The sequence below is a fragment of the Lasioglossum baleicum genome, chromosome 14 (assembly GCF_051020765.1).
Source record: "Lasioglossum baleicum chromosome 14, iyLasBale1, whole genome shotgun sequence".
NCBI classification, from domain to species: domain Eukaryota; kingdom Metazoa; phylum Arthropoda; class Insecta; order Hymenoptera; family Halictidae; genus Lasioglossum; species Lasioglossum baleicum.
Genome location: NC_134942.1, coordinates 6,402,530 through 6,424,904, shown reverse-complemented (window position 1 = coordinate 6,424,904; position 22,375 = coordinate 6,402,530). Strand labels below are relative to the sequence as shown.

Here is a 22,375-nt window from a genome sequence, read left to right as displayed (position 1 = left end):
TCTGCGAGTTTTCCAATTTTGAATATTAGATGCGATGCAATCTTTCCTCTGTCTTATTAGTATTTTGGGAGTGAATTGATGGCTTTATGAACCTGTTTAACCCTCTCATCTGTAAGGGTTGATTTTAATCTTTTTAGAATTTCTGTAGCGAATTAATTTCCTCAAGGACCTGTTTATCATCCCGATGTGTAAGGGTTGATTTCGCGAATGTGTCCTTTTCATTTCATTCAACCTTTCTTCTGTCTTATTAGTATTTCGGAACTGAATTGATGGCTTTATGAGCCTGTTTAACCCCCTCATCTGTAAGGGTTGATTTTAATCTTTTTAGAATTTCTGTAGCGAATTAATTTCCTCAAGGACCTGTTTACCTTCCCGATGTGTAAGGGTTGATTTCGCGAATGTGTCCTTTTAATTTTAAGCACAGTACGATCTGAATGTTTAGTCCGTATTTTTGGAATCTTTGGTGCCGTTTTAGGGGTGAACGTGTTTCTTGACGGATTTGGTTGTTCCCAAATTGGTACGGAAAGCATTCTGCGCGTCCCTCGACGTCGCAACAAATAATTCAGCGAGTTCTCGTCCGTTTTTAGAAGGTGCTCGCTTTTTATAGACGGGTTTCTGCACGGCACGATCAATTATTTGGCGAGGATTTCTACAGTGAAATGATCGATGCGCAGCGTCGCTAAATATACAACCAAGCAGACGCTAAAAAAATTATGTCACCGCGGCGTGTCCTTTTATGTCGTCGTATCGAAGACAATGAAACCGTAAGATCGTAAACCGGTCTATTTCTCCTTCAACTGGGTCGCGTATTATAAACGAACTTAAATTCACTTTTTATAGTCGCCTATTCCACGTACCTATTCTACTTCTACGTAGTTTATTCCACTTATGCACGACACTCTTTTTTTTTATAGATTGCTATTTCAGTGGAATTCTATTTCCGCGCTAAAGCGCTCCACGCTAACAGCACTTTGTTGTTGCCTCAAGAATTTTATTAACAGTAAACGCGTCGGAGACAAACAGTTAGCGTGCTTTAATCTCTTAACAGGCGCTTGGATCGACCGGCCGGCTGGCAGCGTAGGCGTTCATTCATGAAAATGCAACAAAAAAACCCGTAGTAGAAGCCAACCTCCAATTACGACAACGGTGGCGTCTGATAGAATAACCAGAGTTTCCCGAGGCTCCGTGAATCCGTCGAATCGCGTTCGGAAATTGTCGAGCCCATCAAGATCCCCCGCGGAATTTCCGCTGGCCGATCAGACGTCGAATTCAACGGGCCACCATTTGATAGTATAATTCCCCGCGTTGCGGAAGCGTCGCGCTAGTTTGCATAACACTGCGCCCACGCTCGAATCGACCAGAAGATTTATTAAGCTCCCTTTCTTCGTCGACGGGGCTGCGCCACGGGCCATTTCCATAAAATGGCTCCAACTAATCCGCAAAATTCTCCTCCCGTCGAGCCAACCAAAATCAGGTACCACTCGCGAGCCTGGATATTACACGTTTAGTACAAAGAAAATGGTTATATCAAATTTGAAACTACAGAAGAACATCGGAGAAATTAAAGATTGCTGTTACCGGTAGGGGAATTCTTTTTTATTTTGAATAAAAAAATCTGCAGTCTATATATCGAATTTAAAACGATAAAAACATCGGAGAAATTAAAGACCACTGTTAAGGGTAGGGAAATACACCAATGTGTATCCTTTGCTCTTTTATTTCGCATAAAGATATGCACAGATTATATCGAATTTAAAATTCCGAACAAACGGATCGTTCGAGAGATCTCGCGGATCTGGAACAAGTTTGCTTTGAATTTAGCGATTGTAGAGGGGGGAAATAGAGAATCGACTCGCTAATTTCGTCGTGTACGCGAACAGGAGCCGGCATTGTACGCGTAAACTCATTGCGAGTCGACGAACCGTGAACGAAATGGCTACCTTCACGCTTTGCCGGCCACGGGCTGCGCGGAATTTATTGGCAATCGATAGCCAACATCGAGACCGTGGGCTCGTGTGCCCCGGTTGCTTTTTAGCCTTCCTGGACCGTGTCCAGCCAATCCTGATCAGCCCCGATGGAAAATCTCTCACTCGATACCGGGGTCGCGTGGCCCGACGCCTTAATTGTTCCAGACGTGTCCTGGACTTATCGGTACCACTCTTCGACTTCCGAAGAATTCAAGATCAACAAGACAGCGGTGCTTCGAGAAACTACGCAATTGGATTAAATTGACACGAAGATTTTGTAAAAATATTAAAGGATACATTGCTCGGAGAAATACATCATGTATCAAAGTCTTAAGTGCTGGGAAACATGGAAGATATACATATACTAATATTTTATCATGTACACAATTACAATTCTTTGTCTGCAACTTTATGGATTTAATCATAGAAAAATAGCACATAGGGTTAAGTGATTACTTTACATTGCTTTATAAAAATGACAAAAATCCAGTTTCTGTAGTGTATACCAAAAGAAATAAATTTGTTGGACAATGGTCCTCATTGATGCATCTCTACAAGGGCTGATCCTTTAGCGGACTGAAAAAGCTATGATACAGTGATTTCATTGGATCCTAGAAAAGCGTCTACAGTCAGGAGGCTAGGAATGTTTACAGGGGAGCCGATTATTAAGCCCAATCCGTACGTTCTCGAAGCTCGACGCGAGGGTTTGGCCACAGGTTTTTGCCAGCATGAAACATCGAATTGTCCGTAGTGACAGGCGAGGGTGCGAGGGGGTCGAAGAGGGTGGTGTGCATGGCTGGTATGCATGGGCGATGAAACGCGGATAGCCGTTCGTAGCGGAGCGGCGAGTGGAGCGTGACGGCTTTATTTATGCGGCTTACAAACTATCGATCCGGCACGTCATTCGGGAGTAGTTCGGCCAGCCGGGAAACTTTGTTGTTGGGAACTGAAAGTTTCCGAGCGGGGAAACTCCAGCACAAACAGGTGGAACGGGCGACGGAGGCCTTCTGGCGCCAGCCAATGCTACTACGTGTTCCCCCTTAGGTGTCTGTGTCTGTTCGCCTCTGTCTCTGTGTTTGCGAGAGTGTTTGTACGCGTGCACGTTGCTCGACTGCACACACACACGCACATACTTAGGACACAGACAAGTGTAGACTGTGGGGCGCACAATGAGTCCCCGTTCGCGCTACACAACAGAGAGACACACGGACGAGGAACGTACACGTGCGGCGCAACCCTCCGCGCGCGTCAACAATATTGAGAGAGTCGACGCGAGGGAGGCACCGCAAACAACCCTCCTCTCTCTGGGATACAGAGAGGGAAGGAGAGAACGAGAGATGGGGAGATTCAAGGAGAAATTGCCAGGGTCAACCCCTTCCATCGCTGAATCCCGCGGAGGAATAAATGATCCTGCGAGATCGTTCGGTACGCGAGGATGTGGTGGAACTGCCGGAAGGACGCGCGTGCTTGCGGATCAGACGACACAAATGAGCTTTGATTCACATGGATGTGCTCTGGGCTCCACCCTCTGGCACCCTGTGGCAGCACGAGGTCCTCCAAAGATTGTTTAAAACATCCCTGCATTACTCTTTTCACCAGACCAAAATAACATGATGCCTAAGCTGAATAAACCACACGGAAGTCTGTGTCAAGAAGGACAAATTATAAATATTTCAAGGACGAGGATAAATTTCCATTACCATTCAATAGTTAGTAGATTCTGTTTAAAATGTTTTATATTGTTCTTGGCCGTCCAACCAAAACAGTGTCGCACAGACAAATCCTGTACCCTTATTCTCCTCATTCTTTTAAGAAAAGCATCACGAAATTTTGTATGATCACACACAAATATCTGTAACTATAACACGATCCTGATCGAGCAAGGATCCAGAGTAAATCCCTCTAGTGAATTTATCGGAGGTACCCGATACACCATGGAAACGCCGGCCTCCTTTGTCCGGATATAAATTAATTTCGATGCGAAACCCGTGGATACATATCTCCGCAAAGCTGCTGCGTGCTCCGGAGTGGCTCTAACAGCGAACTGTTAATTGGATTCCCTTGGAAAAGTGATACACGCGCTTCGGGTTACAATCGATGCAGCTGATACACCGTGGGCTGGCTCTCTCTCTCTATTTCTCTCTTGAGACGCGCTCGAGTGGCCTGTTGAGCGATATCCTTGTTAACCTCTTGCCTCGCGAATGATTTTCAAGCACTCCGGGAGCGTTTCGATTCTGGCCTGATTGTTCCACGCGAATTTCGTCGCTGGATCTTAGATTTCACTGCGCCCCACAGTTCCTTTCTCTGAATTATGTTCCAATGCTTTCTTCCATGGGAATCTCCGAAGCCGATTTAATGCGCTTAGTGGAACGATGAAAGCCGGTAGAATTGTATTCGCGATAAGTAGACTGTTGTACTTCGTGCCCGCGGATTTTTATGCAAAATAAACATTGTCTATACTAATTGCAATATTAATTTCTTTTATAAACAACTTTAGCGAGCTGAAAATAGTGCAACAGCATTTTTTATCTCATTAAAGGTTCCTCCTGCTTCGTACTCGATCTACTCATTTTTATCACAAATCCGTGAAATGCGCGGTCTGCTGATAATTTAGATCTCCGAGCAAGCTCGACAATTGTGAATCTTGCGAATAAGAAGCTAACGAATTTTTCTCGAGCACGAACTCCGAAAAATCCGGTATCAAAGACAGAAGAACCAACGGGTACGATCGCCGGGACCACCGCATTAATTACCAGGGACCGCCGCCGTCAGAAGAAAATTGAATTTTCCAGGCATTAATTCAAGGTATCCGGATCGATCGGGTCGGGTCCCGCGCAATCATCAGCGAACTCCGGCGGCGCGGAAACAAATTTTTCCGAGGACGCGCTCGCCACGGGGATAATTTATTCGCGAGCGTGGTCGACGGAGGAGTCGGTTCCGCGCGGCCAAACGGTATCGCAATTAATTTACATGCCATTTTCTACCCGGCCATTTCCGTCGGGTTCTCTCTCTCGCTTTCTCATGTCGGGTCCTCTCTTCTTTTTTCTCTCGCCTCTTGTATCGAGGAATTTAATGAATCACCATCTCCCCGGGTCGCCCTTTACCGTAATACTTCGATCTTAATGGCGAAAGGAGCGGAACGGAACGGAGCAGGACGCCGGAGGAGGAAGTGAAGGGGAGGCGGGCAGCGGTTCTTCCGGGCCCGTCGTCCGATTAAACTTTCATGAAACTTCTGATGCAAATTTAATTACCGCGAAATTGAGTCGTGCACAAAGGAGCGGGGCATCCGTCTGCCTCGTTTGATCGATTCCTGAGGAATTCCGGAGCGCGAGTGGCGCGTGACCGAGGACGCATCGCGCCGGCCGCGACTCCGCTCGGTAACCGGTAATTACCGTCTGAAAGTGGCGAGGAGAGAGCGAGAGAGAGGAGAGCCCCTGTCCACGGGGCTGGCAGACGAATCGATACGATCCACTATCCTCTCGCCGGCCCGTAGAACGAGCTATTAATAAGCGGAAGTATTTCCGTCGATACGGAATAAATGGACAGCTCCGGCCGGCTCCTGGACGGGCTCGTTAACGATCGCCCCCCTCGCGCTCCGGCTGTCCGACTGGATGTCCCGGTGTACGTTCGTGCCGTGTGATAGAGAGCGTATCGCGATCCGGTCGCGCCCTAACGTAAACAGACGGGAACGCGAGACAGTAGACGGCGAGGGTGTTCTGTGCGCGCGCGCATTGCTGGCCGAGAGAAAGGGTTCTATTCGAAAGTCCCCGAGGTAAAGAGCCGGGGGCCAGGAGCCAGGAGCTGGGAGCTACGAGCCGGGAGCACGCAGCAAGGTCTCACGGATCCACCCCCGGAAACTGCCGCGGAACCCGCCGAATCCGGAATTCCGGATAGTTCGGCAAACGAAATTAACCAATTTGCAGGCTGATGTTTTGCGTTGGCTCCGGCCGGGCAGAGATGTGTTTCGCGCCAACCACCAGCCGCGGCCCCCACTATCAAAGCCCTAGCCCCACCAGCCTGACCTGCCCGAGAATCAATACAGCTACCGACCGCCGCCCCAACCCCCATCCACTACCAGTCCCTCAAACCACCCTTTTCCTCCTCCTGCCCCACCTACTTTCCACGCTACGCACCCCCTTTCTCCATTCTCGAGTGCCGATTCCCATTCTGGGTTCGCAGCTTCAACCCTCCACCATCTCTCTCTCTCTTCTTCCACCCTCCACTCGGCGCACCCTCTTCCCCGACGTTTCTCTTTCTGCCACTCTAACCCCCAGGCCTGCATTCTCCCCTCTCGACGGCCTCGTCCTTCATCTCTTTCCGTTCCATTCCTCCGCCCTCTCCTCTCTGTCTCGCTTTGTATCCGTCGGTGCTGGTCTCTCCTCCGGCTACCAAGCAACCCCTTCAATCCTCCCACGTGCCACGAGGCGAGCTCGTTTTCTTCGGCCGGCTGCCGGTGCAGACTCGGCCAACCACCCCTATTGGCTGAACGACCCTCTAAAGCGGCTAGATATCCAGGCGAGTATAAAGATGAGACCAGGCCGATGAAAATGCCAGGAGGGGAACGCGCGCGCGGACTTTACCAACCCCCATACCGGGGGTGGATGCCCCGGATGGTTCGGTAGATCCACGAAGAGGGACGCGGACGGGAAAGAGGAACCACTGGCAGAAACAAGAGGAAGTTTACGAGTCGAACGTTCCCGGTGAACTTGAGCGAGTCCCGGCGAGATTGGCGGACTGCCAACCCCCCTCTCTTTCTCTCTCTCTCTCCTTTTCTCTCTGTTTTCATCTTCATTCCTCTCACTCTCTCGCACTGTGCCGACACCGACGGGGTGTTTGCCCGATATTTACATTCGAATGAATCGACCTGTCCGCGGACGGTGCTGCAGCGCCAGGATCCTACCACGTCTGGCTTTCGACGGGACGCCAGTCGATCGCCGAACGTTAATCGCACGGAGCGCCACCCTCCCGGGGTGAACATTGTTGCGCCGATTGCTGGAGATCGCCGATTCTAGATGGAAACGCGTATAGAGGTTCCATCGGCGGTACGCAGGAGAAATCTATTTTAACCCTTCGCACTCGGAGCTATTTTGTGTGTCTTCCATTTTACTGCATTTTGTGCAAAATGAGTTTTTAAATGATCTATAAGAGTTTAACCATCTCATCGTAATTTCACCCTTGAATTTCCTCCTTTCCGATTCGAAACAGCGACTTCAATACGTGTTCCAGGAGTTTTTAAACGTTCATTTCATCATACATGCGATTTGCGCCAAAGCCAACATCTTAGGGGATGAGATCTCGACTCGAATGTTCGGATGCCAGCAGAGTAACGGAGTTCATCGGATGTTCTATTCTCACCGGAGACCCTTTTGTCATCGTCTCCCGATTAGGAAGGCAGACGCGAACGGTTCGAGGAGGCGAACATGCTTCCCCTCGAGGCGGGAACGCGTTTAATTGACGGCTCCGACCCGGCGAGGCTCCTTTTTAAAGAAGCTGTTCGTGAATTTAATGAGAAACACGAGGAGCGCGCGGCGCTACGGGGGGCACAACTAGCAATCTACCTTCTTCTCTCGGTTGTGGAATTCCTGCGAGCTCTCTCTCCTTCGCGAGTCTCGATATCGTTAGGGGATCCCATGGCGTGGAACACGGAAGCGCGACGCGCGGAGACCCCGTGCAATACGCCTCAACGTAATTGAAGAAAAATGAGACGCCTCAACGAATTTCTACCCTCTTCTCCCTCCCCCCCAAGGATTCTTGCAACTTCGATGGCGTGTTCCATACCAGGGAAGTTTCTAATTCCATCGCGCGATCGAAATGGAACCGTGGAATTAAATGAATGTCACTTCCCCGAAATTATCAGGGATAAAACGCTCGGCGACGGCATCTCGCGACGGTTTCATTCCGTCCCTGCCTATTAAACCGATTTTGTTCAATTATTTTTCAATAAACGTCCGTAAGAGTTCTGCTCGTAGGATTAACTCTTGATTAAAATCAATGCCAATTCCGGTCCTCGTTCGGTCCACTATTTCTGTAACCTTGCCTGTTTTCCAGCCAGCGGATTTAATTCGCTGATATTAGTTGGGATTGAGTGTTCCTCAGCTGTCTATGCCGCGGGATGAAACGCGCGGAAATAAGTCGAAGTGAACGAATTCGAGCCGAGCGGATCGCGCGAGAGTTTATATGTGGAAACGGCCGGTTGTGACCAGGCGAAGTTATCCAGCTAATTGACATATAACAAATTAATACAGACGTATGTCTAACTGTTCTACTAAGATAATATTAAAGCTGGAAAAACTCGAATCTAGCTGTGAGTTAAATCACAGGTGCAGAACAGGCTGTCGTTCGAGACACCCTGTACACTTTTATCCGTGTATTTGTTCGATATACACTCCGGAAGTGTAATGACACAACTGCAAAAATTGAAATTTTACAGGACAAGCAAAAGAAAAATCATTCCAATTTGTCTTAATAGAATGGCCTATAGATTCGGTTTGATTCTTCTATGAGAGTAGTTTATAGACATTGTGGGTTATTATTGCAACTTTTTAGTTATTTCAATTTATAAAATAATAAATACCAAGCCTCACAGTAACCAATACCATGTAAATACGTCATTGTTCTTCTGAAAATGCGTCATTATACTTCCGGAGCAGCATTATGTATTCTGCAAGACTTTTATATTCATCTTTCAGGCAGAGAATATAAAAATTGACACGAAATCGAAGATTGAGGAGCAATATCGTCAGATGTAGTAATTTTTAAACCCGAATGGATAACTACAACACGTGTTGGATTTTGATAGATGATCAGGAATCATTTTACTTCCTCCAGTAAAATTCTGCTCCTCCACTTCTAGCTAATTTCCTCGACTTAATAAGTGAACAAACACGCTTCGCCATAGAAGTCTCTTAAACCTCATATCGTCGTAACTCATCAATTTGAATGAAAAAACATTGTAAAGTAACTGTTTACCTTGTTATTCCATCGATCTTTCACCACTGTGTCAATTTAACACCGAGGGACAGATTCAGTTCGTGAAATGAGGGACGTATGAGGGTTAATCGCGTGTTTCGCATCATATCAAGATGCAGTGGGACGATCAAGACGAGGGATCAATTTTCTTGAAGACGTCTTCCTCGCGAGTTCCGCGATCTCGGTCACGCGGATAGACGCGAGAGATAAAGTAGGTTGTTTATCGGTCCGCGATCACCGTCGCAACGAGTGCGTTTCGATTTCGTCGGAGAACCACGCGCGCATTTCTGCACGAGGAACATCGACGACGACGGTGCACGTTTAAAGCGATCCTAATGGTCGTTTCCAGGGATCCTCTCGGGACTGGGGATGAGGCTGGTGGATGGGGTAGAGAGCAGAAGCGAGTTCCATTACGGCCGTGTACTCGTTGGCTTAATCCCTTTCGGCGAGTTTTCGAACTCGTCTAAGCCGGCTCGGAAACTTGCCGACTTAGGGCTCCGAGGAGCCAAGTATCCGCGAGTCACGAATTCCGCGAACTTTCCGGGCCGAGGCTTCCGGAACCGGCTTGCTGCAGACTTTGCAACAGTCTGGGACGCGGCGGGCCGATCCTGCCAAGCCCTGGATCCTCGACGGAGATCGATGATCTCGCCGGGTAGTAAATCCAATAACTCGCCGTTGAAAGTAGCTCGCTGGAAAAAGTGGTAGCCTGAAAATCATTTTCCAACGGAAGATCATATCGTCTAATAGAGGTCTAATTCTATGGAGCAGATTGATCTATTTGTTGAAAGGTCAAATTGTCGAAAATTAAAATGTAATTTTAAATGAGTTTATTCGAGAACTACTTTACAACAATTCTTCACTCTTGATCAACAATTTCTTCGTGAACTTAGAGCAACTCCCAACTCATTGAAGATCCAGAAAGCTTAAAAAATTAATTCAAGATTCACAGGAAAATCAGCCATCTTTGCAACGGTGTTTCACTGAAAATCTAGGGTCAGATTGTCGGAAATATAAATGTAATTTTAAATAAGTTTATTCGAGAACTACTTTACAACAATTCGGGATGTTAGACGATTCGACCGGGTCCAGGAACTTCACCCTAGATCAACAACTCCTTCGAAAATCTAGAACAACTTCTAACCTATTCAGGATCGAGAAGGAAGGCATTAAAAAATAATATTGGTGGCAGAAAATCAAATTCGTCCTAGCTGAAGGTCCTGCAAAGGTCACGGAAGAAAGTAATTGTTAAGGGCTGGTCCTGCGGACTGCCGGTCGATCTAATGGCAGCCCTCGGCCGGGAATGCCTTGGAAAATGATTTATGAAGAACCAGAACCGGTTTCGGGACAAGGGTGGGGGTGGGAGGAAGCGCGGAGGGCTTCTCTCGCATTAACGAGATTGTAAGGTCGACGGATGGAGCCCAGAGTTGTTCGCGGAACTTTCCTCTCCGGGCACGAAGAAATTTCGAAGAAGGAATAACTCTTCCTGCAGACGCCGGTAACCCCGGCCACGTCGGATTCCAAACTTTCCCGGAATTACTCGCTAACGATAGAAAGTTTCGAGTCGTCGAAGCGCAGGCCTCGGGCCAACCGGGGTTAACGCTTCAGTCTTGTCCCCCGGCCGAGACGCACCAACTTCGAAAAGTGACTTCTGATTACCATTTCCGGGAGCCCGATCGAACTCTTTCACCCCTTCGAACATCCCACTGATTCGACGACCCCCATCTGGGCTGGTAAACGCGAGCGGATTCGCGATTAGAGCACGTCCGGACGAGCTTGATCCTCGAAGTTCGATTCTTGGCGAGAAATGATCGTTCCTGATCGGTGGGACTGGGGATTTTCGATTTCGAATGAAGCTATTTTACATCTGGAATGGTACTGATCAGGTAATTTTAGTGGGACATTTTTATTGCCACAGATAATTCCATGTCTGACTACTGGCAAGGATAATCTACTTAATACTGGAACAGGCTGAATTTTGTTTCTGGGAGTGGATTCGTTATTGAAATGACGTACGTGGACGTTTGGAAGATATTTTTGTAGGAGAATGGTACTGGCAGATATGTTATTTATTTGTCAGGTAGATTTTGAAGGGATGATAATAATACTTGAGATAGGGGGTGGAAATTATACTTGGTTTAATATCTTGAAAATTATTAGAGCTAGAAGAATGGTATTAATGAGGAATCTAGCTGTGCTAACAGATTCGAAAAAATACCATTTCTTTAAAATATACACAGAGCGACTAGGATCAAATAGGATTCGATTTCCTGTATTAAAGATTCCAGCGCAATAAAGATAAAATAATATTCAACTGGAATAGTAAAACACAAGCGAACACCTGTGCAATAACAAAAGAACTACTAACGGCCTCACCAACCATTTATCACAAGGAATTTTCGAGCTAGCAAAATAAACGTTCGCCTCATTTCCATAAACTAGATAAAATAAGAACTTATCACGAACACATTTGCAGTGTAGTTAGAATTTACCGTGTTGCGCGTGTTCTGCAAGACTGAGTCCCCAAGTGCACAGCGAGTTTCGCTGCCTACGAGCATCGCATAATGCTATTTAAACTTTCCAGTAGAAAATGACGAGCTGAAGATCGCCTATCTCGCGGAGAGCTGTTATCTAAAACAATCTCTCTAGCGATGTATAAACGAATAAATAAATAAGGAAGTTGGAAGCAGCCAGATCGGGCTGCTCGTTAAAGAGCTCCGAGCACGCCGCGCGCCGGGGCTGTCTGGTGCGTTCGATTACCGTCTCGCCAGGAAATCGAGCGAGGAGGACACGAAGGTGGGGCAATCGTGTTCACGAGGAACGGAAGTCGGCCGCCAAGGTAGCAACGGACTCTATTCCCGATTCCTGAAAGCTCGAGGGTGCCGCAAACACGACTTTATTGATTCCCCGCTTTAAAGGGAAGCGTCTAGTCCGATCTCTGCACGATTCGGCTCGGGCTCGATGGAAACACCGTTTCGACTGTTACACTGCGAATTTTATTTATGGCAAAAACTAGTGCAATTTGAAACAATGGAAAGATTACATGGATTTCAAAAAATGCCATATATTATTTTCAACTTATTCAGATCATTAGAGGAAAGAAAGAATTTTCTATGTGACTATGGAACCACTGTTTCAATTGTTACACTGCGGATTTTATTTATGGCAAAAACTATAGCAATTTAAAACAAAGGAAAGATTAAATGGATTTCAAAATGCCCCAATATATTAAATATTTTCAACTTATTAAGATCATTAGAGGAAAGAAAGAATCTTCTATGTGGCAGATGTTTTTTGGAATTGATGGAATTTGTAATTTTTCTCTGATAATATTTTGTTTCGTATGTCAATATTATTTTCAGCTTATTAAAATTATTAGAGGAGAATCTAAAGAGAATAGAAAGAATCTTCTGTGTGGCAGCTGTTCTTTGGAATTGATGGAATTTCTCATTTTTCTCTGATAATATTTTTTTCGTGTTTCATGAGATTGCTTTTATTATGAAATCACTTTATTATTGAAAATGATGCCGATTAGGACAGGTTCAGGTGTGTAAATTCGGGTCATTGTAGAGCAGTCTATATAGCCAGTGTGTTCAACACTGCCTCGCTTTGCTCGCACCTTTTCCAGTCGTTCTCTTTTGAGATCCACCGTGGCTCGTCCGCTTATCTCGCGGGAGAGATAATCGCTATCAGTCGCGAACATAAAGGCGGACCGGCCTCGGTTCACGGCAATGAACGATAAGGCGATAATAAGCGGCTCGATACGTCGAAACTTGCCTCGCTCATTATCTTACGGATGCGAAAGTAGACTCGTCAAGGACGAGCTCGAAGATTTTTTAAACCGAGGACACCGCTAAATTGAAACTTTCGAGTGGCGGTGACCGCGATAACTTTCAAGTAGATACAGCCGGTGTGTGGTCAGACAGCTGACGCGAGACAAATAGTTATTACGCAGATCTCTGTGTAGATATCACTTCGCAGTGTAGTCGATGTGTATTCATTTATGCAAAATAAAATTTTGAGTGTCAGTTCCAGGCTGCAGGAGCTAGGTACGAATTTATTCTCGTCATTGATAACTTTAACGAGTTAATTTAAGTTAATTTTAACATATTAAATTCTTTCAGTCTTTCAAATTGCACCTACTTATCTTTATTATAATTCCATGAAATGTGTAGTCTAATAATGAATGTCTCAGTAGCTCGATCCAAAATAGAAACTAAATTATTTCGAGGGCGGATCTCCCCAATCTTTCAAAAAAATCGTCTGGCCAATCTGATTCAAATCTGACAAACGCAGCTGACATTTTCGAATTCAACTCTGTACGTCATTATTAATTCCGTGAAATTCGCAGTCTAATAATAAATGTCTCGGTAGCTCCTGTATCTCGTAATTCGTACAGACAATTTTTATTTAGCATAAACAGAATTGACGACGTACAAGTGTCGATCAAAAATCGAAACTAAATTATTTCGAGGGACGGATCTCCCCAATCTTTCAAAAAATCGTCTGGGCAATAAGATCTAGATCTGACAAAAGCAGCTGACGTTTTAGAATTCACCTCTGCACATCATTATAAATGTCTCGGTAACTCCTGTATCTCGTAATTCATAGACAATTTCTATTTTGCATAAACAAGTGCAAGGCTCGATCAAGCATCGAAACTAAATTAATTCGAGAAAGGGATCTCACCAATCTTTCAAAGAATCGTCTGGGAAATAGATCCAAATCTAACAAAAATAGCTGACATTTTAGAATTCGGCTCTGTACATCATTATTAATTCCATGCAATCCGCAGTCTAATGATAAATGTCTCGGCAGCTCCTGCATCTCGTACTTCGCACAGACAATTTTAATTTCGTATAAATAAAATTTAACGGAGTACAAGTCTCGATCAAAAATCGAAACTAAATTCATTCGAGGGAGGTTTATCTCCTCAATCTTTCAAAAAATCGTCTGGGCAATAATATTCAAATCTGACAAAAACAGCTGACATTTTAGAATTCAGCTCCGTATCTCATTATTAGTTTTGTACATCCGCGTTATTTTCTCCGTGAAGCAGCACTTCATAATTTTCATGAATTCGTGGAAAAATAAAGTCTCGTGAAATCCAGCAAATTCGTAGAGAGCAAAGAAATTCTGCGTTAACGTTCTCGGACGATTACCGTGGGAAAGAATCGGGGAGAGCAGTGACCGTGGGTCGCGTTACGATGAAAATTCGTCTCGGAGGGCGACTGGCTGGTGCAATCGAATTTCCTCGGTCGTCGGCAAAGATACGGGTTCTCTGGTATCGGCGCAGGCTGACCGAGGCGTATTTAAAGCAATCTCCGGCTTGGGTTACATGTTTGCTTCGACGAGGTTATCGACGCGGCCGGATTCGTGACTGGGAACCAGGTCCGATCGTCGATGGAAGTTGCGAAACGCGACGTCACGTTTCCCGACAGGCATTAATCAAGCTAACGGTGCTGTTCGGATCATCTCCTCTTTCGCGTCGTTTTCCACTACTGAACATTTTCTACGATTCCTCCGAGAGACTCTCAACAGAGGGAAAGAGAAAGAGAAAGAGAGAGAGAGAGAGAGTAAGAGCACGCAAGCGCAAAAATGTCTAACACGCTGCTCGTTTATTATCGTAAACTACTACATGGCGATTTAATAATAGAACGGAATTGAATTTCACTCACCACGACGAGCGCGTGCGTCAGAGCAGTCGATGACCTCGACCTCCTCGGTGTCATGCCGACGACCTCGCCTCTCATGATGCTCTCGACCACTGCGGAAAAGAGTTCGCCGTCGCTTTAGAACGGGAAACCGTTCGAGGGTCCAAATAATTAGCCGAATTATTCGGATCGGTTTCGAACCCCTCGTACCAGAATTATTTGATAATCATTCTCTCTATAATAATAACCCTCGAAATAGTAAATCCCTGTGTCTCGACCGGAATTATTGTTGTAGGTTGTGTTGGTTTGCAATGTTTGTGGACACAGCGAGTGTAAAATACGCTTTGCAGCTGCGTTTTATCAATTGTAAACGATACAGGCAATTCTATGCATCGAAAGTTGCATTTCCGATGGTCGATAAAACCGAGCGTTTCACACGAAGAACAGAATTTAATTGGGAGAATTAGAGAGACAGGCAAGTCAGGTTAATTGAATGGGTGTCTGGAAGAAGGGCCTGTGTCAGGTTTTGTAAATTTTATAGGAGCACAAAGAACTCGAACGTGAATTGTAATAAGAACCAGCGGAAAATGACATAGGCAATTCTTCCATTGGAAAATGACTGGAAAGTGAAAGACTTTTTCTACGGTGTGTTTTATGAAATGTTAAAGCACGATAAATTAAGAAGAAACCCATTCGACTGAAACGTTTTGTAGGATCGAAGCTTTCGGATTTGTTTGATGAGTAAAATGGCGCAACTCACCTCCGTCGCCGATCAGCCGCATTTGTACTAAACTGGGGTCCTCGTTGTGATCCTCGAGGACGGTGTCGTCGGTGACGGTCAAGTCCTGAAACATGCGCAGGGTCCAAGTTGAGCAATCGAGAGATCCGGTGGGAATCGAATCATGCGAGCAACGAGGCGACATCGATACGTAATCGAAGAACAGAAACGCCTCGGAACGGTTTCGCAGCTAGTGATAAATCGAGAACCGAATGGTACTCGAGCACGAGCCACGGACCTGTCGTCTGTTCCGGTGATGCGAGAATCGCCGACAGGCAATCGTTGACACACGGAGAGAGTGAGAGAGAGAGAGGTATCTTTCATTTTCGCGTCGGTCGTCCGCGAACGATTGAAACATCAAGGCGGCTTCCGAGCGCCGATAAATCTTTAGCGAACCGCGGAATTTATGGCTGACACGTAGCGAGACGCGTATAGTTCGCTGCGGGTGGTATAGCGCGACAGGCCCAATCTCTGTCAGCGAGGACGACGTGTCCGCCTCGTTAACGAGAATCACGATCCACCATCTCTGTCAACGTGCCTGCGACCTGAGAGGAAGCCCGTCGTCTCTCTAGGTAGCGTCTGATCGAGTCCTTTTTGTCGTTCATAGTTTAAAAAAAAAAAAATCAACTACTTTTCTCAACAGTCATTTTTTGTATATTTTGTTTGGCTTCGAAAGGCAAGAGACACCTCATCTCGATTATGGCGAGGACCCGACGAAAAAGGACATTCACAGAGTAAGTCTCACCTTGGTGGACTCGTTGTAACCAACAATGACGGCAGTGTACCATTGTGTCGTGCCCTCGGCCCGATAAACCTCGACCCTGAAGCCGACCAGCACGCTTGGCGTCGTCAGCAGGATCCTCTGGCCGTCCTGCATCTCCGCCCAGCGTCGCACCGCACTCGCCCAGGACACCGAGCCCTTCGTCAGCTCCCAGTCCTGCTGCAAAGACGATCACGGGGTCAGGAATCCGTCAGAAATAAGTTAACCTTTAGCAATCGAGTGGTGACTCCGAGGCGCCACTAAAAATTGCTGCAGCCCAATTTTTTTATTCAGGCAATCAACTTTAATGAATAAGACATTTTCCCTTCTTTTCGATGATCTTTTGCCAACAAGAATAAATCAGGAAATATTTTATCGATTAAAGTCCATCGCTTGAATCAAGAAATTCGGTTTTATCTCACCTTAAAATACCGAAATTACTTTCTTGCCGACCCATTATTATTTTAAATAGTTTGCGTTATTAAATATGTTGGTGTCTAACCAATTACTAAATATTTAAGAAGGTGTTCTCGTTTTAGTGTTCTCAGCGAGGAGCATAATTGAACCTTGAGCATATTGGTAATCATATAGAATGGAATTATTCTAGGTCGCAAGAAATGTTTAATTTTCGAGTTAAAATAGCTCCGACTGCAAACGGTTGACCACCCTTAACTCATTCTCGAGGCAAAAACGTTTATTTCTACGTTGCACGATCTGTGCAATTTGTGAAGGGTCGATAAAAAGCGTTCGCTCGATTCGGTCAATCGAGTTTCGAAATATCAGAAAAACACTGATTGATATTTGGTAGAGGCTGTCTGCTAGGCTTTCTCTTTTCTCCTGTCGTTGACGGACAGCGTGGACAACCCAGTCATCGTTCTAAGGTCGTGCCGGCCACTTTCGACGGGATGACTCGAGCCTAACACTCTCGAGCGGCTGTCCCGACAAATTCTATACTCGCGCGGATGAAAAGACAAACATCGTTAGCCGCATTTGCACCGTCATCGTTAGACTGAAGAAAGTTTATTCTATAATTTCAAAAAATTATAGAATAGCCGAGGGAATTTATCGCCGACTTATTTTGTGGCTGATTCGCTGAAAGCGAGGACTGACAGACACCTCGTCCAACTTCAATTTGAAATTGTATGGATATTTTTTGTAGTAATCAGTCGCTGGATGTCAATCTCGAATTCTTTAAACATACGTCAATTTAGATCTGCGCGTTTATATCACACAAGTTCTACTAAAATCCGATAAAAAAGTTCATATATTTGTGAAATATATGAAAATATTTCAAATTGTAATTTCAATCGTAAATATATATGAATATTTGAAAATAGCAGTCTATAGAAGATTAGAAATTGTAGCTACGACTTTTTCTTCATGAATTAGCTACTTTCACTAGTTCGATCAAAGCTGTTCTTAAAACTTGAAACTCTAGCCCCCTCGTTAATGAAACAGAAAATAATTAGACTGATAAGACGACCAGCCATCATGAATGCGTGTGTGAGATTCAGTATTGCTCTAAGATCTTAAACATCTTTCTTAGAAGGTACCTTCATATTTCCCATTTTCAGGTGGCACCTACTTCTACAAATTTTATCGTCTCGATAGGAAAGCAATCGATCCGGGCAGAAGAAGGAGGAAAAAGGAGACGAACTAGTCCCGGATCGTTTTCCACAGGCAAGTCGGGCTTCCTCGAGGCATCGTCTGATACCTGGCGTAGTAATTGGCGTGATTAATTATTCTCTGGCGGCGCGGTGGCGGTTCGTTACGTGTCCGCGCCTGGCCCCGACAAAGTGAATCTTATCAACGGCCGCGGGAACCTGATTCTTTGGCCTTCGGCGATTCATTAAGACCGACAAACGAGACTCGGGTCGTCGGGTCACCGGGTAATTGAGACGCTGCGATCGTCGGTGTCTCTCTTATTGGAACTTCGCGGAACTGTCCTTGCCATTTAAAAAACTTCTGTGACCGTATTCGAACTCGATATTGGAATGCCAACGAAAAATGCATTTAGCTGAGTCACGCCAATCTTGTTAAACATTGAACAAGCCTAGGTGGAGCCTCGGTTGATTGTAGTTAGCATAATCATTCTCGATCCCTTAAAAAGTTTTATTCACAGAAAATAAATTGAAATGTTGTAGGGACCGAAATTTTTAAGTAGATCCAGGCGACGTTGGTCAGCCACGATTAAATTAAACATGTGGTTTGTATTTCATCTACCCATTTTGATCATAAATGAGAACACATTTTTACGTGCATTTATTTTTAATAAACGAGACACGTTGCACCAATGCTGTTAAACATTGTACAAGAATCCCTTAATAATTTTTATTCGCATGAAATAAATTCAAAAGTTTTAGGGACCGACATGTTTAAGTAGATGCAGACTACGTTGGACAGCCACGATCAAATTAAACAAGTGGTTTGTATTTCATCTACCCAGTTTTATTATAAATGGGAACACATTTTCACGTGCAATTATTTTTAATAAATGAGGCAGGTTACACCAATGTTGTGGAACATTGAACAAGAATCTCTTAATAATTTTTATTCACATGAAATAAATTGAAACGTTGTAGGGACCGAAATTTTTAAGTAGATCCAGGCGACGTTGGTCAGCCACGATTAAATTAAACATGTGGTTTGTATTTCATCTACCCATTTTTATCATAAATGAGAACACATTTTTACGTGCATTTATTTTTAATAAATGTGGCACGTTGCACCAATGCTGTTAAACATTGTACAAGAATCCCTTAATAATTTTTATTCACATGAAATAAATTCAAAAGCTTTAGGGACCGACATGTTTAAGTAGATGCAGACTACGTTGGTCAGCCACGATTAAATGAAACAAGTGGTTTGTATTTCATCTACCCAGTTTTATTATAAATGGGAACACATTTTCACGTGCATTTATTTTTAATAAATGAGGCAGGTTACACCAATGTTGTGGAACATTGAACAAGAATCCCTTAATAATTTTTATTCACGTGAAATAAATTGAAACGTTGTGGGGACCGAAATTTTTAAGTAGATCCAGGCGACGTTGGTCAGCCACGATTAAATTAAACATGTGGTTTCTATTTCATCTACCTATTTTGATCATAAATGAGAACAATGCTGTTAAACATGGTACAAGAATCCCTTAATAATTTTTATTCGCATGAAATAAATTCAAAAGTTTTAGGGACCGACATGTTTAAGTAGATGCAGACTACGTTGGTCAGCCACGATTAAATTAAACATGTGGTTTGTATTTCACGTACCCATTTTTATCATAAATATGAGAACATATTTTTACGTGCATGTATTTAAAGAAGATGAGACACGAATGATTTAGAAGAAAACAAAAGTGAGTGCAGTTTCGCAGTCGTCGATCATAGTGATCCGTCTCGCTCCTCCCCTAAGCTCGCACGCGTACGAGTGATCGTTGCGTCACGATCCCACGTTACGTCACCGTCGTCGTCCCGTTACGTCAGGCGGGTTGTGCAATCTCGGGCTGCGAGACGCGACGGTGATGCACGATAATGACAGTAATATAACGGCAATTAGAACGCTATTACCGAAGCGTCGGGAGCACTTAACGGGTGCCCGACGATTCGCGGCGTGTTCCGCGTAATGTCGTCGTCGAGAGCGACAGAATCCGGGGTTCTCTTCGAGCGTCCTTTTCGGTAAGCGTCGCGACGCTACCACCGATCTTCGTCGACGACGAGAGATCTCGCCTCGAGGATCGGAATGCGTGCAACTTAAACAGCGAACGAGGAAACAGGCCATTGTGATTTCGGCGATTAGGCTGCGTGCGATAATGCCGGCCCTGCTGCCGGTTGTTCCGCAGTTTGCACTCTTCTGCGCATTCCTGATGGCATCGCATCTGATAGCTCCGGCCGCCGTTGTTTATGCAAATATACATCCTCGCGCGATCTTCCAACGCGTCATGCACCCGGGAAAAGAATGCTAACGTTCCTCCAGGTGCGAGCAACGAAATCCATTTAGAAATCGTTGATTATAAAAATCTAATTTTGAGGAATTTTTATAATAACTTGCTTCTATAAACTTAATTTCAGAACTATTTTGGAGCTTTATGCAAAATACAATGTAAATTGTCGTCTGAAAATCGATTGCTAATTAAAAGAATAACTTGATTCTATAGAGAAATTTTTCAAGTTTGATTCAATTTTGCTTGTTGTTCAATTTCCAGAATAAAATTGCAACAAACAATTTCAATCGTTTGGACAAGTTGAAGACAACATATCGGAGTGTGTAGATCATATTTTAATCTCGAAGTCCACGAGCACCGTTTCAATCTCAAGAAACGGCATTTTTAAATAGGCGTCGTTTAGCCGAAAAGTGATTAAACAATCCAGATTTACCGCGTTATAGTGAGCTACTGTTCGGATTGAAGACCGATCAGTGGCGACTCCGACCGAAAACAGCGTTTCAAAGCGTCGCTCTGTTCCCGCGGGGACGGAGGACGACGCGACAGTGGGACAGCAGGAGAAACGAAACGAGACGACAGATATAAAGGCCGTGTGTTTGGCGTGGTTTGCCAAGGACCGTTAGGCAGTACGGGAATATGTTGGCGCCTCGTGTTGGCCCGCGTCCAACGTTCGCCGATGTTGCTGCACGCGGTTCCGACACGAGTCACCAAACGCGGCTGCCAACCGGGAACAAGAGCAAAAACGGGCCTGACCCGACCCGACCCTTATTCTCGGGGGCCATAGATGTTAAATGATCGCTTGATAAACGAAATTTTAAGTCCTCGGTCTTCTTGTAGAAGATCGCAGACAATTTTTATTTTGCAGAAGCATTCTTAGTCAACTAGGGCCACTTCAACGATTTCATCATAGATTGTTTCTAATCATTTACATTGTATTAGGTGTGCAAATAAGTTCCTTCCCCCATTTTTCTACGATAATAATTTCTGACTGAATTCAAATTACTTCCCGATTTTGGTGCCATCTGAAAGAGCGTTCTTATAGTTTTAAGTAGAGTCGCGATGAGCGCTCTAAGAGGTTCCAGTCCTAAGCAACAATTTCGAGCAATATGACGTGTGAGAAGCATCATTTGCTGTTGAAGCTACTGATATGATTTGTGCGGCACTGGGAGAGAACGCTGTATCTTACAGAACATACAAAAAGTGGCAGCGAAGATTTAAAGCCGGAAATTTTTATTTGGAAGACGACGATCGTTCAGGTGCACGAGTGGGTTAGAGGAATTGCTCAACGAAAATCCGACCCAGACGCAAGAAGACTTGGCAGAAAGATTATTGGGAGTCACCAGACAAGACTTTATTACTTTTTATGTATGTAAAATGCAATAAAATCTTGAATTTGGAAGGAAAGGGGAACTTATTTGGACACCTAATAAATAATTCACGTTTGAAATGCACCATGGAAGTATGTTCTTCTCTGAGAATTGATGCAGCTTGGAACGCCATAGTGAGAGGACAAGCATTTTTGGAGGTAGTCGAAATACTTGCGGACGTTAGTGTACGTGTCGGCTCGTCCGCAAGAACATCCTCCGGTATGCGTGCGGCTAGGTATGCGCCTCGAAACAGCCTGCAGAAAGAACCCGTTGCATTTATAGTTCAGGGTCAGCAGACTCATCGCTGACTGTTCTGCACCGCGGCCTACCGATCCCTCTGCCTCTGACACGACGACGTTGCTCCTCTTACTCCTACGATTTCTCTCTCTCTCTCTCTCTCTCTCTTCCTCTTTTCATGTCTTCCTTTTTCCGCTCGACATTCTGCCCCGGCTTCTGCCCGTCTTTTTCCGCCTTCTCGTTCCACGAGACGCTCGTTTGCTCCTCTCCTTTGATGTGCCCTCTTATTCAGAAATTCGAGCGCCATGTTCCACGCTCCACTCTTTTTGGTAGTTTTTCGCTAACAAGATCTGTTGTTACCACTGCGACATGTCCTCTTGCAGTAGCCGTCAACGATATTTCAATATTTAATGAGCGAGAGCTCGAACTTAGGTCAAAGGGTGATATTATCTTCTATTGTAACTTCGAAACAAATGAACTTTTTGGAAATCTGTGTCCACGGACCATTTCAGCTCTATGAAATTCAGGAGTGACGTTAGTATCGAAATTTTACCTCTACGATTAACACTAAACCTACAGAGTACTTTTGTCTCATTGTTTTACGTCGCTACTTCAACTGCTTTGGTTATCAAGCGAAGGGGCGTACAGTTTACGGTGGCACCACAGTTTTAAGTGGCACTTACAGAGTACTAAAAACGATTAA

The 22,375-nt window shown here is 44.9% G+C and overlaps 1 protein-coding gene across 5 annotated transcripts in view; it reads right to left on the bottom strand.

The window, feature by feature from the left end:
• Positions 1-22,375, bottom strand: part of Kdm3 (Lysine demethylase 3) — a 368,071-nt gene that overhangs the window by 247,723 nt on the left and 97,973 nt on the right. For 4 of the 5 annotated variants that reach the window (XM_076438307.1, XM_076438302.1, XM_076438306.1 and 1 more), the window contains exons 4-6: positions 16,111-16,305; positions 15,348-15,432; positions 14,612-14,700 (exon numbers count right to left, since the gene is read on the bottom strand). In XM_076438307.1, coding sequence (XP_076294422.1) covers positions 14,612-14,700; positions 15,348-15,432; positions 16,111-16,305 — 369 coding nt within the window. The remainder of the gene's footprint in view (positions 1-14,611; positions 14,701-15,347; positions 15,433-16,110; positions 16,306-22,375) is intronic. The other variant, XM_076438303.1, reaches the window with a different exon arrangement.